General features: G+C 40.0%; 1 protein-coding gene across 1 annotated transcript in view; it reads right to left on the minus strand.

Annotated features, from left to right (window-relative positions):
• Abcb5 (ATP binding cassette subfamily B member 5) overlaps positions 1-26,373 on the minus strand; it is a 132,030-nt gene that overhangs the window by 84,961 nt on the left and 20,696 nt on the right. The window contains 9 exon segments of the mRNA XM_041638802.1: positions 3,392-3,585; positions 4,379-4,381; positions 6,393-6,522; positions 9,993-10,103; positions 10,389-10,502; positions 15,195-15,223; positions 15,226-15,347; positions 15,420-15,611; positions 19,471-19,525. Of these exon segments, the coding sequence (XP_041494736.1) occupies positions 3,392-3,585; positions 4,379-4,381; positions 6,393-6,522; positions 9,993-10,103; positions 10,389-10,502; positions 15,195-15,223; positions 15,226-15,347; positions 15,420-15,611; positions 19,471-19,525 (950 nt within the window).

Below are 26,373 nucleotides of genomic sequence, written 5' to 3' on the forward strand. Positions count from 1 at the left end.
AAATATTTACATTTGGTTTCCATAGTGCAAACTTATGTATCTGTCTGTCATCTCTCTCTCTCCTCTTTTTTTTAACTTATTTTTGAGAGTATTTAGTGCAGATCAGGGTGACCTAAAATTTGCTCTGCAACCCAGGATGACCTTGAACTGTTTTTGTGTCTCTTTTCCCGCCTACACTTCCCAAGTGCTGAGATTACAAGCATGGGCCATAATGTCAGGATTTATATATGTGGTGTTGAGAATTGAACCTGGGGCTTCTTGCATGCCAGGCAAACCAGTGTGGTAGTGTTGTGGGTTTTGATCAGTGTGGTAGTGTTGTGGGTTTTGATTTTTGTATTTTACATTTTTTTCCTTTGGTGATTTCACACATATGCAATGTATTTCGATTATGTCTACCTTCTAGGACCTCAGACCATCCAACTCCCAACTCCTCGTGGACTCTCTCTGAGTTGGGTTCCAAACATGAAGCTCCCTGTGCCCTGCAGTTGGTCAAGCAGAGACATTCAGAACATGTTCTGGTACCGTGTGTCTAGCCGTTTCAGTTTCTAAATGGTGGTTTTTGAAAGAAGGTCTTAATTTAATTTAATCTTTCTCGTGTTTCTTTCCTCTTCTCTTGGGTGTTGGGGGAGGTGGGTGAGCCCAGGGTCTTGTGCACTCCAGGCAAACACTCCACACTAAGTTACATCCCTAGACTTTAGTTTCAGTTCTTTTTGTAATATTTTTAAGAGAAATTTCCTACATGTGTACAATGTATCTTGATCATATCCTCACTCTGTTTCGGGGACAATGTCTTATTTATTATCAGCTCAGACTTCTCAGACACGACATTCTCCTGCCGCTACTCAGACAGACACGACATTCTCCTGCCACTGCTCAGACACGACATTCTCCTGCCACTGCTCAGACAGACACGACATTCTCCTGCCACTGCCTCTGGATCACACATGCTTGGCCAGTTTAGTATTTCTTTTTTAAGATTTACTTTTTAAATCTTTATTTGTGTGTGTGTGTGTGTGTGTGTGTGTGTGTGTGTGTGTGTGTGCAGGTGCCTAGGGAGGCCAGAAAAGGGTACGTGGTCCACTGGTACTAGAACTACAGGTGGTTGTGAGCTGTCCAGTATGTGTGCTGGGAGCCAAATTTAAGTCTTCTGGAAGAGCAGCAAGTGCTATTAACTGCTGAGCTGTCTCTCTCCTTTCAGTTTACCCCTCTAAACAATAGCACATAGCTTCTGAATTCTTTGCTTATTGCAACATTGTGATTTTCTTCTTTCACCTACACTATTAATTAATTATTCTTTTGAGACTGTCTTACTGTATAGCTCAGATTGTCTTGTACTTGCTAAGTAATGTGGGCTGGCCTCTAAATGGTGATCCTCCTGCATCAGCCTACTGAGTGCTTTTCTAAATTTTCATTTTTGAAATCCAAGCTAATATTTTGCTCTATGACAAATTAATTTTTTGTGTGTGGCGTGAGCAAAACCTACACAGCTCTTTGGTTGTCTTATTCCAGGACCATCCATTTACATTTTTTTTCACCTGCTTGATTCTATTCCACTTGTTAAAAATGGGCACGTGGGCTGTTTCTGGAGCCTGCTGCTCTGCACATTGTCTTGCCCTTACACTTCTGCAGTAACCACTTCCAAGTCTTCTCTTGGACTAGATGCTGTGAGTGTCTGCTAGTTTTGTTGTTCTGTTTTTAAAGCTGCTTTGTCTACTTCTCACATTTTGATTTTATAAATACAAAATGGTTTTCCTACACATATACAAAAGATTCATGGAATTCTCTGACTGCTGAAGAATCAGATTTATAGGTCAACTTGGGAAGAATATATCACCTTAAAAATATCGAATCTTTAGTAAATAAGGTACAACTTAATTAGGACCTCTTTCATTATTTTGGTCAATCTTTTATTAAATGTACTTTTAAGAAATCTTAATTTTGATGATATTTTGAACATTTTAATTTTTAAATTATGTTTGCTACCTTTTAATGATTCAGTTGATTTTTAAAGGGCGTTTGGGGGTCATTAGTTGGTTGTTTTTTCTTTTTTTTAATGTGTTTGGCAGTTTGTGTCTTCAAAGGGGTGACCCTTTCCAGGTTGTTTTGTCCACAGGCCATGGAGTACATAGCATCCCCATGTGGTCAGTGATGAGGATCTGTGGTCAAGAATGACCTTCCATTGTTGTTCCTCTTCCTTTATTCCTCCTTCTCCCATTCTCTACTCCCCTCTTTTTCCTTCTTCAATTCCCCCTTCCCCTAACCCCTTCTCTCTCTCTCTCTCTCTCTCTCTCTCTCTCTCTCTTTTCCTCTCTTTTCTAGTTAAAACACGCCTGTGAACTTCAGTATTCATCATGCTAGCGTGTAGTTTCTCCTTTGGATTACAGCATTGTGAGTTACTATTAGGTTTGCTGTGAGGAGCATCTTGTCTATAAATGCTCTTTTAGTAAAGTGAGCACTAACTTTTAGAGTTGGGTTGAAGAGCTCACAGAATCTGTCCCCAATCTAAGTGAGAGGCAAGAGAGCACCGTGTGTTATAAGGAAATTCGCTGACAAGAGTGAGGTCAACAAAAGGAAATACCTTCTCAACTACAGGGGAAAAGCCTTTAAGCCACTTGTTATATTTCTGACTTACATTCCTTGCTAATTACTATGATAAATCATGGCATAATATACATTATTTTAAAAAGAGTTATTTTGTTATAATTAATGTAAATATGTCCCTCAAAATGAATGTTTTTTGCTATTGTGACTTTCTGGAATGATGAATTTTAGATGTACTTTAATTTCAACTTTCAAGTGTCAGATTTTTTTTTTTTTATAATATATCTTAGTGGGTGCATCCCACAATTTTTAAGTGGTTCTGATTAACTTAAAAACAGGATAAGTAGATAAATGATTTAATAATTACCACACAATGCTCACTGATACATGTATTGTTGTCAAGAATTTCAAATTTATTATGTCTTTTTACAGTTCCCCATTTCTTATGCATTGTTTATTTCTTCTCCTCGGTCCCCTCAACCTTGCTCAACAATCCTGTGTTTGAGCGCGCCTTTCTCATTATTAACCACTAGGTGGCGGTACAAACCAACATTTTTGCAGAAACCATTTCTCAGCTTGCGCTCAGGATTTTCTCGAATTTCTTTGTCCTGCTTTAACATGGGTATCATTCTCTCTCTTTAAGGTACAGTGAAACACAATAAAAATTAAATATAATAAATAACTTTTGCAACTGGTCTTTCTCTTTTGGACTTTAGAGCTTTCCCTTCTCTGCAGGTGTTGCATCTGAAATACTCCCCACATCAACCCTGGCACTGTACAATGTGAGTTAGCCCGCCCTGGGCTGTGCGGAACCCAGAGGTGCTCAGAATCCAGGCAGCACCATGCTCACCTTAGGGAAGGCCATTATGAAGTCGTAGGCATTCGCCTCCTTCGCTGCCTGCTCTATCTCTTCACTAGCGCCTTTACGCCCAAACTTAATATTGTTACCAATGGTGGTCCCAAACAAAACGGGCTCTTGGCTGACCACTCCGATGTGCTCTCAGTAATGCCTCACGTTTTAATCTCGGATGTCGTTCTCATCCACTGTGATGTGCCAAACCAAAGAACCAAGCAGGCTATGATGCCGTCTGAGGTCTTGGCTTTCGACTATCTTCTTAAACTAAAGAATAAACCGAAAAGTAGTAATCTTGGCAAGGACTAGCTATATTTTGGTAAAATATTTATTGTTCGAATAACACTGAGTTTTTTTTTTTCCCTGGTAGATTGGAATCAATAAATCTTCAAGAAACCACCAATTTAAAATCCCATGAAGCCACAAATTAAGTATTAGTAAAGTTGTCAATAAGATACAGGCACACAAACACTGTAGGTGCTACAGATGTTATTATGGAGACAGAAGCCATCAACTTTGCCGTTTTCAGACTGATGGCACCGCTAATATTCTAGCCTTCCTCATTTCTCATTGCAATGTTCTAGCCTTCTAATTTCTCAGTGCAATGTTATATCTAGTCTTCCTAGTTTCTCAACATCTGTTCAATCACAAAATACCAAAGTTCCTTCCACTCATCGTTTTAACTCATAGTAAATAAGCTATCTTCCTAGGTGGCACTGTTACCACAGCATATTCTAGGGACAGGCCTAGATGTGGCCATCAGACTCCACTCCTCACAGCCTGGCATTTATGTGAGACTGGACACTGCTTTTCCCTCATCCAGTGATTTCTTTAGTCGATATTAGCATGGACTTGATGTCTATAATATTTTAAACTTGAACTGAGATGTGCAATTTAAAAGAGACTAGCTTCTACAAGATTTTCTTTTTAAAGACATCAATTGATGTTAAGGAAAAGCATCAAGAATCACGTTCCTGGGAATACCAGCTTCAGGCAAGAGTTAATGCCAACATTATAGATTACGGACAATGAGAAAGAGTGGGCCAGAGGGATGGTTCCGCAGGTAAGGACATCTGCTGTATGAGCCTGTCCACTTGAATTCGATCCTTGGGACCCATATGACGGTGGGTGGAGAGGAGCATTTTCTGAACTGCACACATGATCTGTAGCTTCTGTCACCCCCTCCCGGGCACTCTCTTGAAATAGGAATAAATACAATTTTAAAAGAATAAGCATGCATTCTATAGAGATTTCTCTTCTAACACATTTTGAAATTCTATTTTTCTGTTGTTTGCTGTGCCGTGGCATTCCAGGCACACACTCACTAATACCACTCAAGTACAACTTCAGCTTTTGCTCTCTCTCTCTCTCTTTTTTTTTTGAAAACATAGTTTCACTATGTAGCCCAGGCTGGGTCTAAACTCATGAGATCTCTTCCTCAACATCCTGAGTGCTAACATTTTAGGTATGTAGGTATGTATCACCATGCCCAGCTAAATTTTGAAATTATTTAGAAGAACTAGTATGGTAGTAGGAGTGAAATTGGCCTCATGGGCTCATGGGGACTGGTGTTATTGGGAAGTGTGGCATTGTTGGAGGAATTATGTCACTGGGGGCAGGCTTCGAGGTCTCAGAGGCTCAAGCCAGGCCTAGTGTGGCTCATTGTCCTTCTGCTGCCTGCAGAACCAGATGTAGGACTATTCATCCCGTACCATGTCTGCCTGCTGCCAGTCTTCCAACTATGATAACAATGGACTAAACCGCTGAACTGTAAATCAGACACAATTAGATGTTTTCGTTTCTAAGAGATGCCATGGTCATGGTGTCTTCACAGCAATGGAAGCCCTCACTAGGACAACTGGCACCACAAACCCTGCTATTTTCCCTCCACTCATTAACCTTGAACCTGGTCCATAGTCTATTTACTCTCTTTGTTGTCAATCTACATGTAAGAATGCGGACTCCAAAAGGCAGAGGCGTTTGTCTGCTTGCTCACTGTAGGCTTCCCAGAGCCCAGACACACCAGGAGCACATCAGCTGAATGAAGAGCTGCACAGGAAGGAGACCAGCCCAGCTAGTCTCAGTGTCACTGTAAATACTGGGAGTTGGCACAGCTGGTAGTATTTCCAAATTCCATTCTGTGTACATGCCTTTTCTTTCTTTTTGTGTATGTGTGTACATGTTCATGTATGTTTGTAGAGACCAATGTTTGTGTATGCATAGAGACCAATGTTTGGGTATCTTCCTGGATCACTTTCCTCCTTAGTTTTTGAGATAAGGCCTCTTAGGGAATTCAGAGCTCACCAATGTATCCACACTGGCTGGCCAGCAAGCCCCAGAGATTCTCCCATCTGCACTTCCCCAGCACCAGGGTTGCAGATATACATTCGGCCAGCAAGCCTCACAGATTCTCCTGTCTCTAGCTCCCCAGCACTGGGGTTGAGATGTGCGTCTGATGTGGGATTCCCCTCTGTATGCTGTGAGTACCACTGGTTGAACAAGAAACTGCCTTGGCCTGTCATAGGGCAAAAGAGTAGAGCAAGGCAAGGAAAACTAAACTGAATGCTGGAAGAAGGAAAGTGGAGTTTAAAGAAGCCATGGAGCCAGAGACAGTTGTGCCAAAACTTTGTTGGTAAGCCACAGCCACATGGCAATACACAGATGAATAGAAATGGGCTAAATTAAATGTAAGAGTTAGTCAATAAGAAGCTAGAGCTAATGGGCCAAGCAGTGATTTAATTAATACAGATTCTGTTTTGTTATTTCAGGGCTAAGCACCGGGAACAAACAAGCGCCCTCCTACAACACTCATCTGGCCAGCAAGACTCCCAGATCCCCCTGTCCTTACTTGGCTGGCACTGAGACTGCGGATGTGTAAGCCAGGCCAGGCCTGGTTTTAAGTGAGTGCTGGGAATACAGCACCTGTGACCACATAGCAAGCCCTGAAACACTGAGCCATCTCCTGGTCTCTTTCCCCTGGTTTTCCTAGCGTTTGTACTTACACAGCCTTCTTCGGGGTCATATAGCCTCTGCAGAAGCTGGACTGTTGTGCTCTTGCCACTGTCACTGGGACCAACCAAAGCTACTGTCTCTCCAGAATTAATCTTGAGATTGAGACCTTTGAGAATCTGTTTTGTACACAGAAAATGATACCATTAGGTATTCTAGACAACATGTGCATTCAGCTAGATAGTTCATTTGTAACATAAACAGAAAAATTCTTATGTAACAATAAACAATTCAGATATTATATTTATTTGTATAATATTTCATTTATATCTCCAATAATATATAGTTTGGGAGTATAATGTTTAAAATTTTCTCTATACAAAGAGGAGATATAATTTAAGAGTTATCTAGCTACAACTAGCTAAACCATTCACTTTTTTTGCTTTTTTATTAGCATATTTTAATTGTACAAAAATAAAGGGTTTCATTGTGGCATTTTCTTACATACATATAATATATATTGATCACATTCATCCCTTCATTTCTTTACCTTTCCTCTTCCCTCCCTCTCCTTGAATTCCTTCCTCTTTCCAAAGAAATATTACAATTTTTCCTAAACACGTATGCCTGATGTGCATTCCATGTATATAATATTATATGCATGTGTATGCATACACATGGAGGCCCGAGGTTAGCATCAGGAATATTCCCCAGTTCTCTGCATTAAATATTGAGGCAGGGTCTCTCTGAGCGTGGAGCTCAGTATTTTAGGGAGCCTGGGGTGACTAGCTTTCTCTGCCTCCCGCATGCTGGGATTAGGGGGAGGCTTTAAGTGAGGGCGGGGGGGGGGGGTTTGGACCCTGATCCTCATGTTTGAATAGTGAGCACTTTACCAACTCAGCCTCTGTCAAGCATGCAAACTTCACATTTTAACTGAAATATCTCACATAAATCTTTTTTTTTTAGAAAATTATTTATTTTTATTTTATATGCATGGAAGTTTGCCTGCATGTACATCTGTGTGAGGATGCCAGATCTCCTGGAACTTGAGTTATGGACAGTTGTGAGCTGCCATGTTGGTGGTGGGGATTGAATCCTGGTCCTCTGAAAGAGCAGCCAGTGTTCTTAACTGCTGAGACATCTCTCCAGTTCTCTCTTACACGAATCACATGACAACTAAATTAAATTTTTATCTTTTAATTTGCACAGATTAAATCTTGACGGTAACTTTGAGTTATTCAACAAAGATCTCCCTTAGAATAAGTCTAACATTTCTACAAGGTATATTCAAGAAAGCAGTTGGCAAGCCCACGGGGCGCAAGTGAGGTCTTACCAGTTCTGGTCACTCACTTGGATCTAAGCACACATTTTAGCACAGTGGAGATATTTACAAAATTTTCTCCATGTCTGAGAGTCACTACCAGGCTTTAGTATCCCAGGACTTGCTTTATGGGAACAGTCTCACCAATGATAAGAGCTGCCTACTAATAGCCTCCCTCAGAGAGTTTTGCTCCAACTGTGTGTTTTCAGCTCCAAATGAGCCTTTTCTTTTCACCTCACCATTTGTAAAGAAACAAATATTTAAATAAGCACAGTGTGAACCCTCCAGTGTGCCAACCAGCAAGGCAGCTTTGGAAAGGAGATGAGCACCGTGGACTAATGAGAGGGTGTGCTCCACGTACACTTTCACCTCAGCCTGGTTTCCCTTCTTTCCATGGAAGAATGTGTCCTCACTTAAAGCCAGTAGGCCTTTATGTTCAAAAGTTAATTTAAGTGTGGGGAGATGGCTCAGCATATAAAAATGTTAACCACACAAGCCAGATGATTTGGGTTCAATTCCTGAAACCCATTTAAAAAAATTCAATGCAGTAGATTTGTAGATTTTACCTTGGAAGATCATAGGCCAGCTAACATTGGGTATTCATCAAATCAGCAGAAATGAGAGAGGGACCTGTTTCAGTAAGTGGGAATGAGAACCATGTCCTGAAAGCTGAGCCGTCCTCTGATGTCCATGTGTGCAAAGTGGCGGGTTTCTCCCTCCCCAACAATGAGTTTAAAACAACTGCTTACCCAAATATGGTGGCACACACCTGTCCAAGTTTGAAGCTGACCTGGGCTACATAGTGAAAACCCAGTTTCAAATCAAAGAAACAAACAAGGAATTGTTTAGAACAACATGGCTCAGAGCACTATAATGGCACAATTGATGCTCCGGGCCCAGAAGCCAACCTGAATATATATTCAAAATATATAATACTATATAATAAAATACTACTTTAATTTCAGTCTTGTGAGGTGAAAAGGCAAAACCTTGTGCAACAATAATCAGTGACAAACAAATAATAAAACAAAAGACTTTGATGAGAGAATCCCTGTAAAAGAGATAGAGAAAAAACAAGGTAGTGGGAGTGGACACACAATTTTAACCCAAATTCTGTAAGGTGATTTGGTATGATTAAGGAACACTGATGCAATAGGAATCTCATCTGGCTCACTTAAAATTGTGCCCCCCTTTTCTCCTAATTATGGATTTTGTTAGTAGCTGCCTTTTGCAATCTTTAACAATACTATTTTATGGGTGGGTAGCAAAGGGACTAAACATATTAATTAAATGTAAGGACAAAGTTAACAGGAAAGACAGATATGTTTTTCCAAGAGCTATTTGGGTGTTAAAGATTAGTTTACGGAGTGCACTCCAGGAGGGCAGTAAGCTAGACTGTAGTCCCCTTCTAAGAGTGAGACAGACTCTGTGCGTGCGTATGCTCGAGTGTGCACGTGCACACGCCTGTAAAGTGAGAGGAAGTGTATCAAAGACACAGTTGCTGATGCAGTAGAAGCCTCAGAGCTGAAAGAGGGGAAGGCCTAACAAGTGCATAATAACTGGTGGTTGGAACTCCCAGGTCCAAATGCAACTGGATAATACCCAGGTGCTACCAGGAGGTGGCAGCATTCATTAATCCAAGACATTTTGGTGTGCTCAGAAATACAGAGCGAGGAAACACGGAGTTAAAAGTGCCTAATAGTTAACCATAGGAGAGAGGCTGGAAAAGATAAACCACTGTCCTAAGAGATATTTGCCCATTTCTTATCAGTCAGCCTTGCTTTTAGTCTAATTGGCTCTCTAAGCAATTAGCCAAAATGTGGATCAAAGTTATCGCAGAGAGGGACTGGGGCTTGTTGGGCAAGCACTTGGCATGCAAATGTGAGGCTGGTAGTTCTCTTCCCAGCACTCACAGGATTGCTGGGAGGTGTGTGGGCAGCCCATCATAATCCTGGGCTTTGGGATCCCTGAGCAAACTGGCTAGCTAGACTGGATGAACTGGTGAGCTTTGGGTTCAAGTGAGAGATCCTTCCTCGATATGTAAGGTGGAGAATGACCAAGGAGGACACCAAATGCTGATCCGTGGCCTCCACAGACATATGCACACATGTACGAGCACACCAACAAGTGAACATGCATACACACGTATCACACATACACAAACAAACGAATCTTTTAAAAAAAAATCCCAGCCCTGGTCCCACTGCCTCTAGAGTGATGACATTTATTTGGGCGCAGTCCATCTTTGGGGGGGGGGGATAAGGAGAAAGAAAGAAATATTCTTGTCAGAAGATAATGTCAGAAAATATGCAAGTGAACTTAAGTTACCTGGACAGACTGTCTTGATGGATAGCTGAAAGAAACATTTTTAAATTCTTTACTTCCTTCTACACATTCAGGCTTATATCCAGTTGTTGAGAAGTTATCTATATTGGGTTTCTTGGAAAAACAAAGAGACTGTTATACATCTTTAAAGGGCCAAGCTGATAATGCCTCTCTCCCCAAATACTTTAGAGATGAGCTTTAAGTTTCTTTTCAAATTTTCTTCCTGTTTTAGAAGTGCATGAAGTTAGCCATGAAGTTTTCAATAAGACCCATATTCCCCACAAAAGAGTTAAAAGCAGTTTTTCATCCTATAACCAAATGACCACTAAGGTTTGAATGAAAAGAGTGTGTCTGTCTTTTGGGCTCCTTCTTGCAGTAAGGACTGCTATATTTCAAAGCTTTATCAATAACCTGAAAAATATTTAAGACAGCTCCACGGGCTATGGTGAAGGTTTCCAAGTGAGGGGCTGCAGATCCAATGCAATAACTACTATGGATCACACTGAAGAAAACCTACAGAAACAGAGCAAACAACAGTCACCTTTCCGCAGTGAGAAAGACGATGGGAAGGAGGACATGTGTAGCCTGGGTTCACAGAGAAATGCGAGGTAACTTAGGTAGGAATGTGGAGAGGTGATGAACTATCTTGGCTTTTTCTTAGGGCGACTCTCCACTCAACAGTTGTGTCATGGGTATGTGTCTCTACAGCTGCCTGTGCTGGCCCACGGGAAGCTGCCAGCAAGCAGCTCTTGCTGTGCATTCCTCCCCTCCATCGTGGCCTTCGCTGGAAGCTTTAGCAAGAGAGTGATAGAAGTTGATAGCTCAGAGACATTGTGTTGTTTCCTGTCCCTGTTTTAAAAACTGTTCCAGTCAGCCAGGCAGTGGTAGCACACACCTTTAATCCCCACACTCTGGGGATGCAGAAACAGGTGGGTCTCTGTGAGTTCAAGACCGGCCTGGTTTATAGAGGGAGTTCAGGACAGGTATCAAAATTCTGGAGAAACTCTGTCTCAGAAAATCAGCTGTTTCTGTCATCTGTCACTGGACAGCTGTCCATATTTAGAAAAATGCCTATGACACTATGACAGAACATGTCAAAGAAGGACAGAATTCTACAAAGTAGATGTGGAAACTAGAGGAGCAAAAATTAGATGCAAATTCTTCATATGAGATGAATGAACTTAAAGCATTAACTATGAAAGTCTCAAATCTAAAAGGTGAACTTAGTTGAAAGAAGATGTATGATAAGACAAGAAGACCAAACAGAAATGGAAGCAGTAGACCAGGTTTTTTTGCTCAGCTAGCCGGACGTTCCCAGCCTGAACTGATGTGTTTGCTGTTGAAACTGAAGAACAACTCCATGAGTTACAATTTCACACGTAACTGTAGCAGTTCAAAGGACCTGGGTTGCGAGGTTGAAAAGGGCTACGTGAAGCTTTCTTTTTTCTTAGAATTTATGTGTATGTGTTTCTGTGTGTGTGTGTTTGGTGTGTGCATCTGCGCAGGTGTCAGAAGAGACCAGTGGGCATGGGGTCCCCTGGAGTTGGAGCTGAAGATATAGGCAGTTATGAAAAATTTCCATCCCAAATTGTCCTGGAACCAAACCCGGGTCTTCTTCAAAAGCAGTTCAAGCTCTTAACCACTGAAGAATTCAATTATGACGATGATTCTTCTGAAAGCACAATCCTTGGCACTGTTAAACAAAGAATGAATCCGCTGTGGTTTGAATGTGAAATGTTCCCCAGAGGCTGAGCTAGTCATATTTTTGGGGAGTCTATGGGATCTTTAGAACTGGGGTCTAGCTGATGACATAGGCTCCTACAGGTGGGTAGAGCCCACTTCTGGCTATTTTTTTCTCTCTTTCTATTTCCTGGTCCTTGGAGCTAGGAGGCCCAGACATACCTTTTCACCACTACTGGTTCTCTCCTCTATTTATCCTGTCATGGGTGGACTAAAACAAGCTATGAGCCAAAAATAAAACCTCTCTCTTTTTCTTGTTATTTATGCCACAGCAGCACAAAACTAATGGCTAGTTTCTTTTTTCCAAAAAAGATTTTATTTATTTATTAATTTATTATGTATACAGTCGTCTCAGTATTCTGTCTGCATGTATGCCTGCAGGCCAGAAGAGGGCACCAGATCTCATTACAGATGGTTGTGAGCCACCATGTGGTTGCTGGGAATTGAACTCAGGACCTTTGGAAGAGCAGGCAGTGCTCTTAACCACTGAGCCATCACTTTAGCCCCCCTGATGGCTAGTTTTAAATTGTCAGCTTGACATATCTAGAATTCAATCAGCCTGACCTGTGAGCATGCTTGTTGAATAATCTCTTGATTATATTAGTAAAGGTGGGGACACCTGCCCATTCCAGGTGGTCCCATTCCCTTGGTCATGGGTTGCACAGGAAAGGAGAAGGCTAAGCACAAGCATGCAACATTTTTCTCTCTGCCCTTGACTGCTGCTTTGATGCCCCTGCTGTGATGGACCAGGAACTATGAGTGAACACAAACCCTCCTCTCCTAAGTTGCCTTTGTCAGAGTTGTTTGTCACAGCAGCAGGAAAGGAAACCTGGGCATTAACCACTTGAGTATCTGAGGAAGTGACAATTTGCCGGGCACCTCACCCACACACGATTTAAATCCTGAGTCTGTCCATGACCCAGTATCTACATCCTTATCTGACTTTTCCTTCTGCTAGGAAAACCCTACTGTTTTCTCTGTATTTGAAAATCTTCTTTCAGCTGTGGGTAGTTTTATTGGTACAATGGGGAGTATCTGATTTGGGAAAGGACATTAGAAACATTAGTTTTATGTCCATGGGACATAGATCACAGGATTATGGCAGAAAGAGGAGCTTGGATTCTCATATGTTGGGGAATGGTCTTAAAACTATTACTGTTCATACATGCTGGAGTGTGTTCAGCAAATATTTACAGCACTCAACACCAGCAGGTGAGACAAAGTGAAAAGGAGACCATTACTAGTGATGGCAGTAGGTGCGACTATGGGGCTCTCTGATTTCTCAAAAACCTAAAATAACTAGCATCTATTCCTCAGTTATGATCCTTTTGTCAAGCTTTTGTAGTCTTAATTAGTAAAACAGTTCAGTGAGAGGGAACAACAGTAATACAATTCAAGTCGGGGCTTTGATATTGTCTACTACCTGTTTCCAAATTTCAAAGTCTATTTCATGCAATTGGAGTGTATTTGGTGTACAGGAAGCTTGAGTGGCAGGTAAAGTCATGGGAAGGCCTAAATTGAATACTAATGTCTTGATTAGAGTTATTATTGCTGTGAGGAAAACCATGACCAAAAGCAACTTGGGGAGAAAAAGGTTAATTTTGTTCACAGTTCCATATAACATAGCATAGCATAGCATAGCATAGCATAGCATAGCATAGCATAGCATAGCATAACATAGCATCATTCAAAGCAGTGAAGACAGGAACTCAAGCAGGACAGGGATCTGGAGGCAGGAGCTGATACAGAGTCCATGGAGGCGTGCTGCGTATTAGCTTGCTCCACAGAAATTGCTCAGCCTGCTTTTTTAGAGGACCCAGAACCACTAGCTGAGGAATGGAAACACCAACTATAAACTTGGGCCTCCCCCACTGATTGCTAATTAAGAAAATGCCTTAAAGCTGAATCTTATGGAACATTTTCTCAATTGAAGCTCCATCTAGGAAGACTCTAGATTGTGTCAAGTTGATCGAAAACAACTATTCATTTTCTGAGTTTACTTAAAAAAGACAATTATCTTCACAGAAAATCCCTAGAGGGCAAACACCACACTTTGCTAATACTTGCACAGTGTGCAGTATTGAACATTCATAAACAGTTGCCAAATTAAACTTAACTGAAGGGGATCATCCACCCTAATGCCTCTTATCATTTGGGGGAATCTTGGCTCTCATTTGCTTGCTCTACCATTAGTACAATAGTGAAACATACACCCCTGTGCACCCCTTTATAGCTTCTCATGAGCGGAGAAGGATCTGCTCCTGGTAACACATTCTAGGTATTTTTCCTATCAAGTGATCCTTATTTCATGCAATCTTGAAATAAAAATGAGGATTACAAGGTCAACACCAGAAGCCAGAATATTACAGCCCTATTGTCCAATGTTCTTCAGAGGGATAGCCAGTGTACATTGTCCCTGTTCCCCCAAAGAACCCCTCATACTCTAGTGAACTCATACTGTGTTGAGCAACCTCATTGAAACACATTGGGTCATGTGCACAGAAGATGTGACTAGTGCAAGGGGATGAGAGTGAGGGTGACAAGAAAGGGTACTGAGGTAAATATGATAAACCACATTTTATACATGTATGAATAAAACATATTGTTATGTAAAATTAATATATGTTCATAGAAATCTTTAAAAATATCTGTTGTATAAATAGCCAAGCTTCCTTTTAAGAAATCAGCCAATCATGGAATATTTTTATTGCTAGAAATCTTTGATTGGACTTGTATAATGATAGCAAGGGAGTCAGGAGATTTTATGAATTGTATTTTTGAAAAATGAGTATTAAAAAATTAAAAGTAATAGTGCCTTTGATGTAAGTACTGGGCATGGCCACTGGAGAGCTGCAGAGACATGATTCTGAGAGATTACACAGAGATACACAGACATACACAGTAGCTTCAAAGCCAGATTGTGGATAAAATCACAATCTTCTGGTACATACACTACAACATTGCTCAGAAAGCAATTGAGAATGAAAATAGAAACTTGTGTGGAAAGCTAAAATATGTTTACTTAGGTGTTAATATATATTCTGAACCATTTAAAGGTATGTAAAGTGTAAAACTGAAGAGACTGATATCACGCAGTATTTTAAGTTTGTTACTTGAGGGTTTCTAATCTTCAGTTCCACAGAGTACGTTCATTGGGAGATTTCAAATACACAAAGCTCTGTCAGCAACAACTTAATGTCCAATGTGTAGTCCTCCCCTACCTTTGCTGCCCTTTGAAGCAGCACTAGGCTAGTTTTTCTGTTAGTAAGATATTGATGAAAATCACATCTTAGTCATATAATTTGAAGATATAAAAGTAATTACTGGTTAAATAATTAGAGGTCAATAATCTCTCTTATACTTTAGGACATACAGAATAAACAGAAACACCCCTCTCTCTTTTACAAACTTGGTTAGGTATTGGGCTCATTCTGCTGCTGCCAGCCCCCGACCTTGCTTGCTTACCCTCGAGCACATTGCTGACGAAGCCATATGACAGGAGACGTGGACAGAACCACCAGGGAGGGCTTCATCACCAGGCCAACAGAAAACCCAGACATGTTCTGAAACAGCAGTGCCATCTTATCTCTAACGCCATCACAGATTTTGTTGATGTCACTGCAACAAAGAAGGTTCCTGTGGTTCATTTACGCACACACCAAGTCCATACACTAACTGTATTTCCCTTACCCAGCTATGCGAGTGTTAAGTTCACAGATGTCACTACCATCAAACCAGCTGATGTCTTGTGCCAAAATTGAATGAAAGAACTGTTTTCGAATTCTTCTGGTTTGCTGGGCAGTGGTTATGACCCAGAAGGAAATCTGTATGTAGCCAAAAATGAGGGCAGTTGCTCCTATCCCAACATAGTACAGAGTCAACCTGAGGGAAGATGATTGGAACATTCGGCAGAAGCATTGCTTTCCCCTGTGAGAAGACAAAGAAAATCTGTCCGCAACTACTGAAAATAGAAAAGAGAACTAATATTTGATGAAATTTATTCTGGAACCTAGAAAATAACTAAAAGCACCAATAATAACAGAATGAACAAATATTAAATAATATTCTAAGTTTTTCTTTACAGCATCTAGAACATATTTTGATGTTATTAGTAGAAACTACTACTCTAAAATCTGTTTATTCTATCTTCTTCAAGTATTTATAATTCTTTCAGGTGGAGACATTACGTTGAGGTAATTAAGATAGGTCCAAGTGGAATAAGAGGGGAAAGAAAATGTTACTATTCACAAACAACTAACAGAAGGTGTGTGTGTGTGTGTGTGTGTGTGTACATATGTAACCCTTATTCTAGAATTCAATGTAAGGAACTTATGTTAAAGTAAAGGCTAAATATTGTGGGTGGTCATTTTATGGATCATACTACGGAAGAGTTGAAAGGAGTTTTAACACTTCTGGTGGTTTGAATGTAATTGACCCTCATAAGCCTGTAGGGTGTGGCACTATTAAAAGGTGTGGCTTTGCTGGAGTAGGTATGGCCTTTTTGGAGGGAATGTGTCACTGTGGAAGCAGGCTTTAAGGTTTCATATGTGCTCCAGCCACGCCCAGTGATCATACCACTTCCTGTTGTCTGCAGGTCAAGATGTAAAACTCGTTCTCCAGCACCATGTCTGCCTGCATGCCACCATGTCACACCGTGATGACAATGGACTGAACCTCTACAACTGTAAGCCAGCTCCAATGAAATGTGTTCCTTTATAAGAGCTGCCATGGTCATGGTGTCTCTTCACAGCAATAGAAACCCTGACTAAGTCAACACCTAACTAGGAGGATAGGTAAGAAGCAGGTTATTTAATAAGCACATATAGGGAATGTACTGTGTGAGGTTCTAGAGCTGTACTCATGTGCAATACAGATACTGACATTCTGGGGACAGTGGGACATAAAAGAAAGGTTCAGGTGTACTTGAAGGGAGCAAACGGGATAGGTCACAGAGTAACTGGTGTGTAAGCATGAGTTAGAAGAGCTAGCACAGATGATAGCATGCTTAGGTAGAGCAGTGTAGTCAGGAGAGTGCCCTTCATGGAATAAGACAGATTTTCAGGTATTAGCAACAGTTCTGGTTTGAACATATTTTATGTCCTGAAATGGGAGTCTAAAGACTCTAGGACTGGAGAAGGCTGGAGGTGGAATTTGGAAGCCAGAGCTTCCAGGCAGAATTCCAACAAACAACCTGAGCAAAATGACTCTGGGAGACAAATATTAAACTATAGGTTAAGAAAAGAGGGACAAGGCCTAGTTCAGGAGTTCTGCAGACAGGTGGTATTTACCCTGAAGAGAAAGAGCCTACAAAGAAAGTAAGTTGTTGGAAGTCAAGGGAGCTAAGCACTTAGAACTAAAGAATAAAATAAGACTGGTGTCCATTGAAGATTTAGTTACAGATTTGTCTAGTACTAAACTTTGCAGCATTCCCAATTGAGGTTTAAAAAGGCTACTCTGTCATCTTAGTTAGTTTTCTGAACAAAACCCTACCATTCTTCGGGTCTCATTTTTGTGCTTCTGTTTATGTCTTTGCTGTTGATAAGCAGTCTTAAGCATCAATCCAAAATGGCATCTTGTGGAATGGTGGTACAGACTTTCAATACCATCAGGAGGCAAAGGCAGGTAGATTTCGGGGAGGTCAGGCCAGCTAGCTTAGTGTATACAGAGATTTTTATGCTGACCAGGGATACATAGTCAGACAGACCCTGTGTAAAAAACAAAACAAAAATAATAATAGTTTCCTTTAAAAAATTGACAATGACATTTTAAAATGTTTGTAGGACTCAGAAGATCCAGGATCATTTTTAAACATGAAGTTGTTCTGGGCCTTAATTTCTGATTTTATTTATTAATTAAAACGATTCTACAGTAAAGAAGAACACTGTCTGGTGCTAGTGTAAAGACAAATATATTGATAATTACAAAAATTTAAAAGTTAGAAATTAATCCTTATAGTTACAGATAGTTGGCTTTTAGCAAAAGTAACAAGTTGTGTGGGTGAGAAAGTATAGCTGTGTCCTTAAAAATATGCAGGGACAACGTGTGAGAAAGATGAGGGTAAACCTTTCCTTCGTCAGAAAGTAAGTCAAACTGAACCACAAGTCTTCAGGTAAGGGATAAAACATGCAAACGTCTACAAGAAAAGCAGTAATTCTGGGTTTCTCAAAGAATTCTAAAGTTCTGAAGCACAATTCATAAAGAAACTACTCAATAAATTGAAATTCATCAAAATGTAAAACTTTTGTGTTTCACAATAAGTCTTTAAGAAAATGGAAGCTTGGTGGGAGAGAACAGTTTGCCTTTCAAATCTGGGAAAGAACACGTATCCAGAATTTGTACAGAGCTCTTTCAGCTCAATCATAAAACAGTGCTACAGTTTAGAAAATGTGTACGTCACAGAACATCAGTCAACAGGAGCACCTCCCCCAACACACACACACTGAGTCCATAAAAAACGATGGAGACGAGGAAGTGGATTTAGATTTATTTAACTTCAATTAGTTTGTATCTATGGAGACACATGAGGCTGTGCTTAAGGACTTTACTCTTAGACCTAAAAGAAAGATGACCATGAGTTCAAAGCTACTCTGAGCTATATGGAGAGTTCTAAGTCCCAGTTGTTCAGACCATTTTAGACTACAAATAAATGAACAGTCAAGGGCCAGAGAAAATACTAGGTGTTGTTCTGGTCTGTTGGCAGATTTTAGAAAGCTTAGTGATAAAGTATAGAAATCCTGTGAAGAGAAGCACTAACTCTGCACGTGCTGGTGAGTAAAGTCAAGCTTACTGCCAACTCAGATTTATGAAACAGATGCCTTTATGGCTTTCCTTTATCCAGACTTTGTGATTGTTAATCTGGGTACAACTTAGTCTCAATTAAACTTTATTTTAAGAAATACTCGCTTCACTGTTTCCCTCGATTCATCTTCCACCTCGCTTCCTTCTAACGCCTTCCTTTGTTTTTCTTTTTGTGATGCTGAGCCTCAAACCCAAGGCCTTACACATGCCAAGCTCTCCCAGGAAATTCTATTGCTAGCTCATCTTTCAAATTCTAAAATATATTTAAATTGCATTTTTCTATAACAGTTAAAAAGAAAATAATTTTTTTAGGAGAGGAAAAATAAATCCTTTATCTTTTAACAGAGGTATTGAGGTACTGCAGTTCTAGGGGCAAAACTGGCAATAGAAACACAGATCCTTACTTTTCTGTTGTTGACAGTTTTGCCACATAAAACTCAGAAAATATGACCACATACTTTTTATTTTTAATTCTTTTGTGTTTGTAAAGTATTTATGTTTATGCACACACGTGTGTGCTTTCACATTCAGAGGCCAAAGGTCAATGTTAGTTGTTTCTTTGTGCTCCATCCTATCTGTTAATACGGGGTATTTTGTGGAAGAAGGAGCTGGCTGACTTGTCTATACTGTCTTGCTAATGAGCTTCAAGAATCTGTCTCCCTCATGCCCGACTTTAGAGAGGGTGGCGGGGGCCTGAACTCAGTTCCTCCCACTCACACAGCAAGCACCTTACTAAAGGAGCCATCTCCCCAGACTCATACCCTTTAAGTATATGGGAAAATTATGTACTCATTATACTATATATGGGATGAGAGAAAAGCACAGTTACTTTAACCACTTATGTTTATGTGAATGATTAAGGTTTCCAGTTTTTTTCTTATAGATATTGATTGGATAAAGTAGCAAACAAGAAGTAGGAACATAATTCTTTATCTGGACTTACGTAATGATATCTTCATTCACCTTCTTTTGAGACTGAGAGCAGTTCTGATAATTTGCTGCAAAAAGGTTTTCTCTTTTTAATTATAAAGGAAATTAACAATTAGCCATAATGTTTCATGAGTGTTCCTCCAAATCAAATAGACGATTTTTGTTTGTTTGCTTGCTTTTATAGAAAATGAAGTTCTTGTCCCTGGTTTCATGATTCTTTGCTGCCTATGTTTTTAAAGGAGAACTTGCAAGAGCTATCTCTTCTCTCCAGAACTATTTTTCCAAAGTGAGAAGTAAGAGAGAGCACTGAGCTTGCAGCTCACAGAAAGTTCTCCTCTAGAACATTTAATAATTCACTGCGTGCCAGCAGGTTCACAGCATCCCACCTCCTGCCCATGGTTACGCTTTTTAGAATTCAACACGTTCCAGAGAGAGTTGTCATGGCAAAAAATGGACACAAATCTCATTGAAACATATTGGTGTCAAGCTTAGGCCCCAGCACCTTGCATCTATCCTAGACCCCTGACCCTGAGAGTAAGCACTCTGAACCCAAATCCCAGAAGGCCAGGTTCTGACCCCTCCCTGAGGGGGGGGAGGTCAGGACCATGCTCAAGATTATTTAAGTAAACTCCCAAAAGAGGAACATGTGGTCTCCTTTTCTTCCTTCCAGTGGTCCCGTTGTGCAGCTTTCCGGTTTTCACAGAAAAAAAAACTGGAAGCTTCAAAGTCCTTTATCTGTTATATCCCATATAATAATGTCTGAATTTATTTATGTGCAAATAGTCATTCACCATCATTCCATTTATGGAATTGTGATATAATTATAACTAGCCTATATCAAAAAATCATAATTGATGTAAAAGGAATGAAGATAATCCTAATAGAAATAAATAATTTAATTATAATTATTTATTTCTATTATTTCTAATTATTTCTATTATTTCTAATAGAAATTAGATTTAACCTGACTGCTAAAGATAATCAACACTGCCTCTAAAATGGTATCACATTGCAATAGAAATAGTGCAATCTCAATTTTGAGATTATATTAATAGAAGTAGTCTAAGCAAAAGTATAATGTCTGCACAAAAAGGAATAGTTAATCAATAGTAGTTACCATTTTTATTTTGTTTGTGGCAAATAAACAGTCCTCCTTTATTATTATTATAAGCATTATTATTATAAGCATTAATAATTAGCAAAGCTTTTGTTAAAATATTCAAAGATGATGCCTTATATTCCTACTTCTTTTAAAAGATTTATTTATTTTTATTTTTATTTTATGTATATAAATGTATTGCTTACATGTATGTGTACCGGGTATCCATGGAAATCAGAAGATGGCATCAGATCCCTTGAAACTGTGATGTGCTAGGAACTGAACCCACATCCTCTGAAAAAATAGCAAGTGCTCTTAACCACTGACCTACTTTTCCAGTCCCCAAACAACTCTTTAGTAATGTATAATACAAAAATATTGTCCAAAAAACTTATCTAAAGTATTTTGCTGCACTGATAAAATACAGCACTACAATATCTGTTACATATGCACCACATGTTCCTAACTAAAGCAAGTGTCTTATTGTTGTTATAAGACACTGTTACTAAGGCAACTTATAAAAGAAAACATTTAGTTTGAAGTTCATGGTTCCAGAGGATTAGAGTCAATGGACATCATGTTGGGGAATGTGGCACCAGGCAAGCAGGCACGTCCTGGAGCACTAGCTGAGAACTCACATCTGATTCACATGCATGAGGTAGAGAGAAAAAGTGAGGGGGATGAAAAGGAGGAGGAGAAAGGGAGGGAGGAAGAGAGAGAGCAAGCTAACTGGGAATGGCATAGATTTCTGAACCGTCAAAGCATACCTCCAATGACACACCTCCTCCAACAAAACCACACCTCCCAAACCTTCTCAAACAGTTCCATCAACAGGTGAAGGCATAAGTCATAAACAATCCCATACCTGTTTGGAATTATGATTAATAGGGTGGTATTTATTTAAAGGGGAAAAAAACTTACAGATCACCGTTTCAGACAACAGCCCTCTGCGCAATCAGGGAACGGAGCAGGAAGCAAAGAGAGTGAGAAGGGAAGTAGCCGCTTTTTTAAAGGGAGAGAGACCAAGCCCCAATGGGCTGGTATCTCAGCAGCTATTGGCTGGAGGAGCAGAAGGACCTCCTTTTGTTTAAGTAAGAGAGTTCTAAACCTACTACAAAATTATATAAAATAAATATAAATATCCTATTCTAACTAGCTTAGGTCTTGTATAATAAATAACTTGGCCAAGTCATGAGAAAAAAGTAACTACATTTATATAGTCTTCAACCCCATCAAAGATCTGAGAAGGGAAATAATGTTACCTGGGTAATTAGGAAGTTCAGTAAAACAACTTCCAAAATATGCAACAAATTACAGTGACAACTAGCTACCTGGGCAATCACCCAAAGTCACGTTTGCAACGTTGAAGCAACCAACTTTGGCTAAGACCTAACATAACTGACATACCATTTTCAAAGGCAAGCAACTTTTCAAAACTATCTTACCCTGTCTTGGCAGGATATGAAAGTCCTGTTTTATCCATTGATGCATGCTCTGTAACTCTGTCAGTGGTTGAGGTATGGGCATTTCTTTGCCCAAAGGCCAGTTCTGCCAATAAGAAAGGCTCCAGGTGGAGTGTCTTTGGTGCTTAACATTCTCTTGAGAATAGAGCAGTGTTGCCAGGAGCAATTGTGCCTCACTACCACAAAACTCTGAGTTAGATTAAAGGTCATTTTCTACAGCTCTTTGAAGAGGTTGAAGATTTTCTATCTATACTGAGTATAATCTCTATGTATCTAAAGGACCTGATTAGTCTAATTATAAATGACAAACTTAGAATACTATTGATCTATATAATTCTCAATACCTATCTAACTTAAAAACTAAGACAATAAACGACTGTGAAACAAATGAGGACAATGACCTTCAAATATAAACAATGTACAAATATACATTGCAATATGGTAAATATATATCAATACACAAACAATATATAAGTATCTTAATCAGAGGTAGAAATGTACACTGCAATATGGTAAATATATACAATATATATCAATACAACATATGTCAATAGATAAAAAATGTTTTAAACAGAGGGAGAAACATGCGTGCATACAATAGTCAATATAATTTAACTTTGTATCAATATACAAGAATCGATGCCAACCTATTTGTCTAAAAACAGTAACTCATAATTACAAATCTATTATCCCATCATCCCTCTTTTTTTTCAAATTGATCCCTGAGCTTATAAAATTTCTCCCCCAACCCTCAACCGTATACTAATTATAATCAACCCCTAAATGATGTCCCTAAACCCAAGGGCAAACTTTACTGGGAGAGGGGACGTCGTCCTCTAGAATTACTTCCAGCTGTCATGTGGGCGAAGTTCTTTCTGGGGGATCCTGTGAAAGTAAAATGATGGTTAAATTTCAAGATCAATGTCTTTTAAAATTGCCAATAGTCTCTGAGTATTTTGTGCAGGTCTGGCCAAAATGTTGTATAAGATGTGCACCATTTCAGCTAACCAAGTTGGAACTGTCTTGTGCAGCTGGTACCCAAAGCAGGTCTTGTAGTAGCGCTATCAGTATCATGACATCATATCAACCAGGTGGAGTTGTTGTTATGGGGCCCCATCTTCTTCCTGGAAACTTCAAATGTCACGTCAAAAACCCTCATTGTTCATTGTGAAAACCTTAAACATTAATCATATAGACATATATAGACTATATATATATATTCAATGAAAGGCATGATAGATATATTCAATGAAAAGTATTATAGATATGAAGAAAAGCAAAGATGTTTTCTAAACTCATATTTCTTTCTGTCCCATATCAAGGCTCTTGACATGAGACAGAAACTACAGAAACTCTGGGTTTTTCTCTTACTAATAGGGTTGGAATTGGAGAGGGACTGAGCCAGAGTCCAAATTCAAAACCAGCTCTATAAATATAGAAATATGGTTTAATATATTTTACTTACACAACCTATTCAGTTTTCTTGATATTTCCTATTGGGCAGGTATTTTTCCATCTGTCAGTATCCAAACATCGAGGGTCCCTTGAATTTCTCAAAGATGAGTGTTTTCCTGTGGAGATAAGAACAAAACCCTGCCCCCATTCTATATGTTTTTCTTACCACCTGTATGAATATCATCATTGTGGATGAGTTGTCATTTCTCCTTTCCAAGAGGTTTCTCCTCTTCAAATCGAACCTTTATTAATTTTGATGGTATCCACAATTTTTCTTCTCCTGTGGAAACAAGAGCAAAATCCCTTCCCCAACGTAGCACATCTCCTGGCTTACATTGAGAGGTCAGCACATCTTTGAAGTAAATCGGTTGATTTAGTTCAGCAGACTTTTCCATTATCCAATGTCTTTCTGCTGCTGTTGTTCCTTTCTCATTAGTGTTAAGAAAATTCAAGGTTAATAAAGCATTATGTAATCTATTTCTGGGGGTATTTTCGGTCCCTTTCTGTTTGTTCAGCATATCCTTTATAGTACAATTTGATCTTTCTATAAATGCCTGACCTATAGAATTATTTGTTATACCTGTAATGTGTTTTATAATATAATAATCAAAAAAGCATGTCATTTTCATTTTCTTTTTTTTATTGAGAAAAGGAGGAAAAAAAAACAAGTTTCCACCTCCTCCCAGCCTCCCATTTCCCTCCCCCTCCTCCCAACCTACACCCCCTCCTCCCACCCTTCTCCCCCTCCAACCACTCCTTTCCCCCTCCCTCTCCAGTCCAAAGAGCAGTCAGGGTTTTCTGCCCTGTGGTAAGACCTAGGACCTCCCCCCTCCGTCCATATCTAGGAAGGTGAACATCCAAACTGGCTAGGCTCCCACAAAGCCATCATATTACGTAGGATCAAAACCCCGTGCCATTGTCCTTTGCGTCTCATCAGCCCTCATTGTTCGCCATGTTCAAAGAGTCCAGTTTTATCCAATGCTTTTTCAGTCACAGTCCAGCTGGCCTTGGTGAGCTCCCAATAGATCAGCTCCACTGTCTCAGTGGGTGGGTGCATCCCTCGTGGTCCCGACTTCTTTGCTCATGTTCTCCCTCCTTCTGCTCCTCATTGGGACCTTGGGAGCTCAGTCCAGTGCTCCAGTGTGGGTCTCTGTCTCTATCTCCATCCATCACCAGATGAAGGTTCTATGGTGATATGCAAGATATTCATCAGTATTGCTCTAGGATAGGGTCATTTCAGGTTCCCTATCCTCAACTGCCCAAGGAACTAACTGGGGACCTCGGCATGGGCACCTGGGAGCCCCTCTAGGGTCAGGTCTCTGGGAGCCCCTCTAGGGTCAGGTCTCTTGTCAACCCTAAAGTGGCTCCCTTAACTAAGAATTGTGGTTCCGTGCTCCCCTGTCCAACCTTCCTTTATCCCAATCCTCCTGTTTTCCCAAGGCCCGACCTCCTTCCCTTCTAACTTTTCTCTCCCCATCTCCCCTTACCCCCATCCCACCCCACGCCCAAGATCCCAATTTTCTCCCCGGCAATTTTGTCTACTTCCCTTAGCCAAGACGATAACTATATGTTTTTCTTTGGGTTCTCCTTCTTAATTAGCTTCTTTAGATTCACCTATTGTAGACTCCGTGATCCTTATTTATGGCTAGAAACCAATTATGAGTGAGTACATGCCATGTTCATCTTTTTGGGTCTGGGACACCTCACTCAGGATAGTGTTTTCTATTTCCATCCATTTGCATGCAAAATTCGAGAAGTCATTGTTTTTTACCGCAGCGTAGTACTCTAATGTGTAGATATTCCATACTTTCTTCATCCATTCTTCCATTGAAGGGCATCTAGGTTGTTTCCAGGTTCTGGCTATTACAAATAATACTGCTATGAACATAGTTGAACAAATGCTTTTGTCATATGGTAGGGCATTTCTTGGGTATATTCCCAAGAGTGGTATTGCTGGGTCCAGGGGTAGGTTGATCCCGAATTTCCTGAGAAACCGAAACACTGACTTCCACAGTGGTTGCACAAGATTGCATTCCCACCAGCAATGGATGAGTGTACCCCTTCCTCGACAGCCTCTCCAGCAAAGGTTATCGTTGGTGTTTTTGACTTTAGCCATTCTCACAGGTGTAAGATGATATCTCAAAGTTGTTTTGATTTGCATTTCCCTGATTGCTAAGGAAGTTGAGCACAACCTTAAGTGTCTTTTGGCCATTTGAACTTCTTCTGTTGAGAATTCTCTGTTCAGATCAGTGCCCCATTTTTTAATTGGGTTAATTAGCATTTTAAAGTCTAGTTTCTTGAGTTCTCTATATATTTTGGAGATCAGACCTTTGTCTGTTGCGGGGTTGGTGAAGATCTTCTCCCAGTCAGTAGGTTGCCTTTGTGTCTTAGTGACAGTGTCCTTTGCTTTACAGAAGCTTCTCAGTTTTAGTAGGTCCCATTTATTCAATGTTGCCCTTAATGTCTGTGCTGCCGGGGTTATACATAGGAAGCGATCTCCTGTGCCCATCTGTTGTAGGGTATTTCCCACTTTCTCTTCTATCAGGTTTACAGTGTTCGGGCTGATATTGAGGTCTTTAATCCATTTGGACTTGAGTTTTGTGCACGGTGAAAGATATGGGTCTATTTTCATTCTTCTACAGGTTGAGATCCAGTTGTGCAAGCACCATTTGTTGAAGATGCTTTCTTTCTTCCATTGTATACTTTTAGCTCCTTTATCAAAAATGAGGTGTTCATAGGTTTGTGGGTTAAAATCCGGGTCTTCTATACGATTTCATTGGTCGACTTCTCTGTTTTTATGCCAGTACCACACTGTTTTCATTACTGTAGCTCTGTAATAGAGTTTGAAGTCAGGGATGGTAATGCCTCCAGATGATCCTTTATTGTATAGGATTGTTTT

This window comes from Microtus oregoni, unplaced genomic scaffold (assembly GCF_018167655.1).
Source record: "Microtus oregoni isolate MIOR12 unplaced genomic scaffold, Mior012 000056F_ref0000123, whole genome shotgun sequence".
NCBI lineage: Eukaryota > Metazoa > Chordata > Mammalia > Rodentia > Cricetidae > Microtus > Microtus oregoni.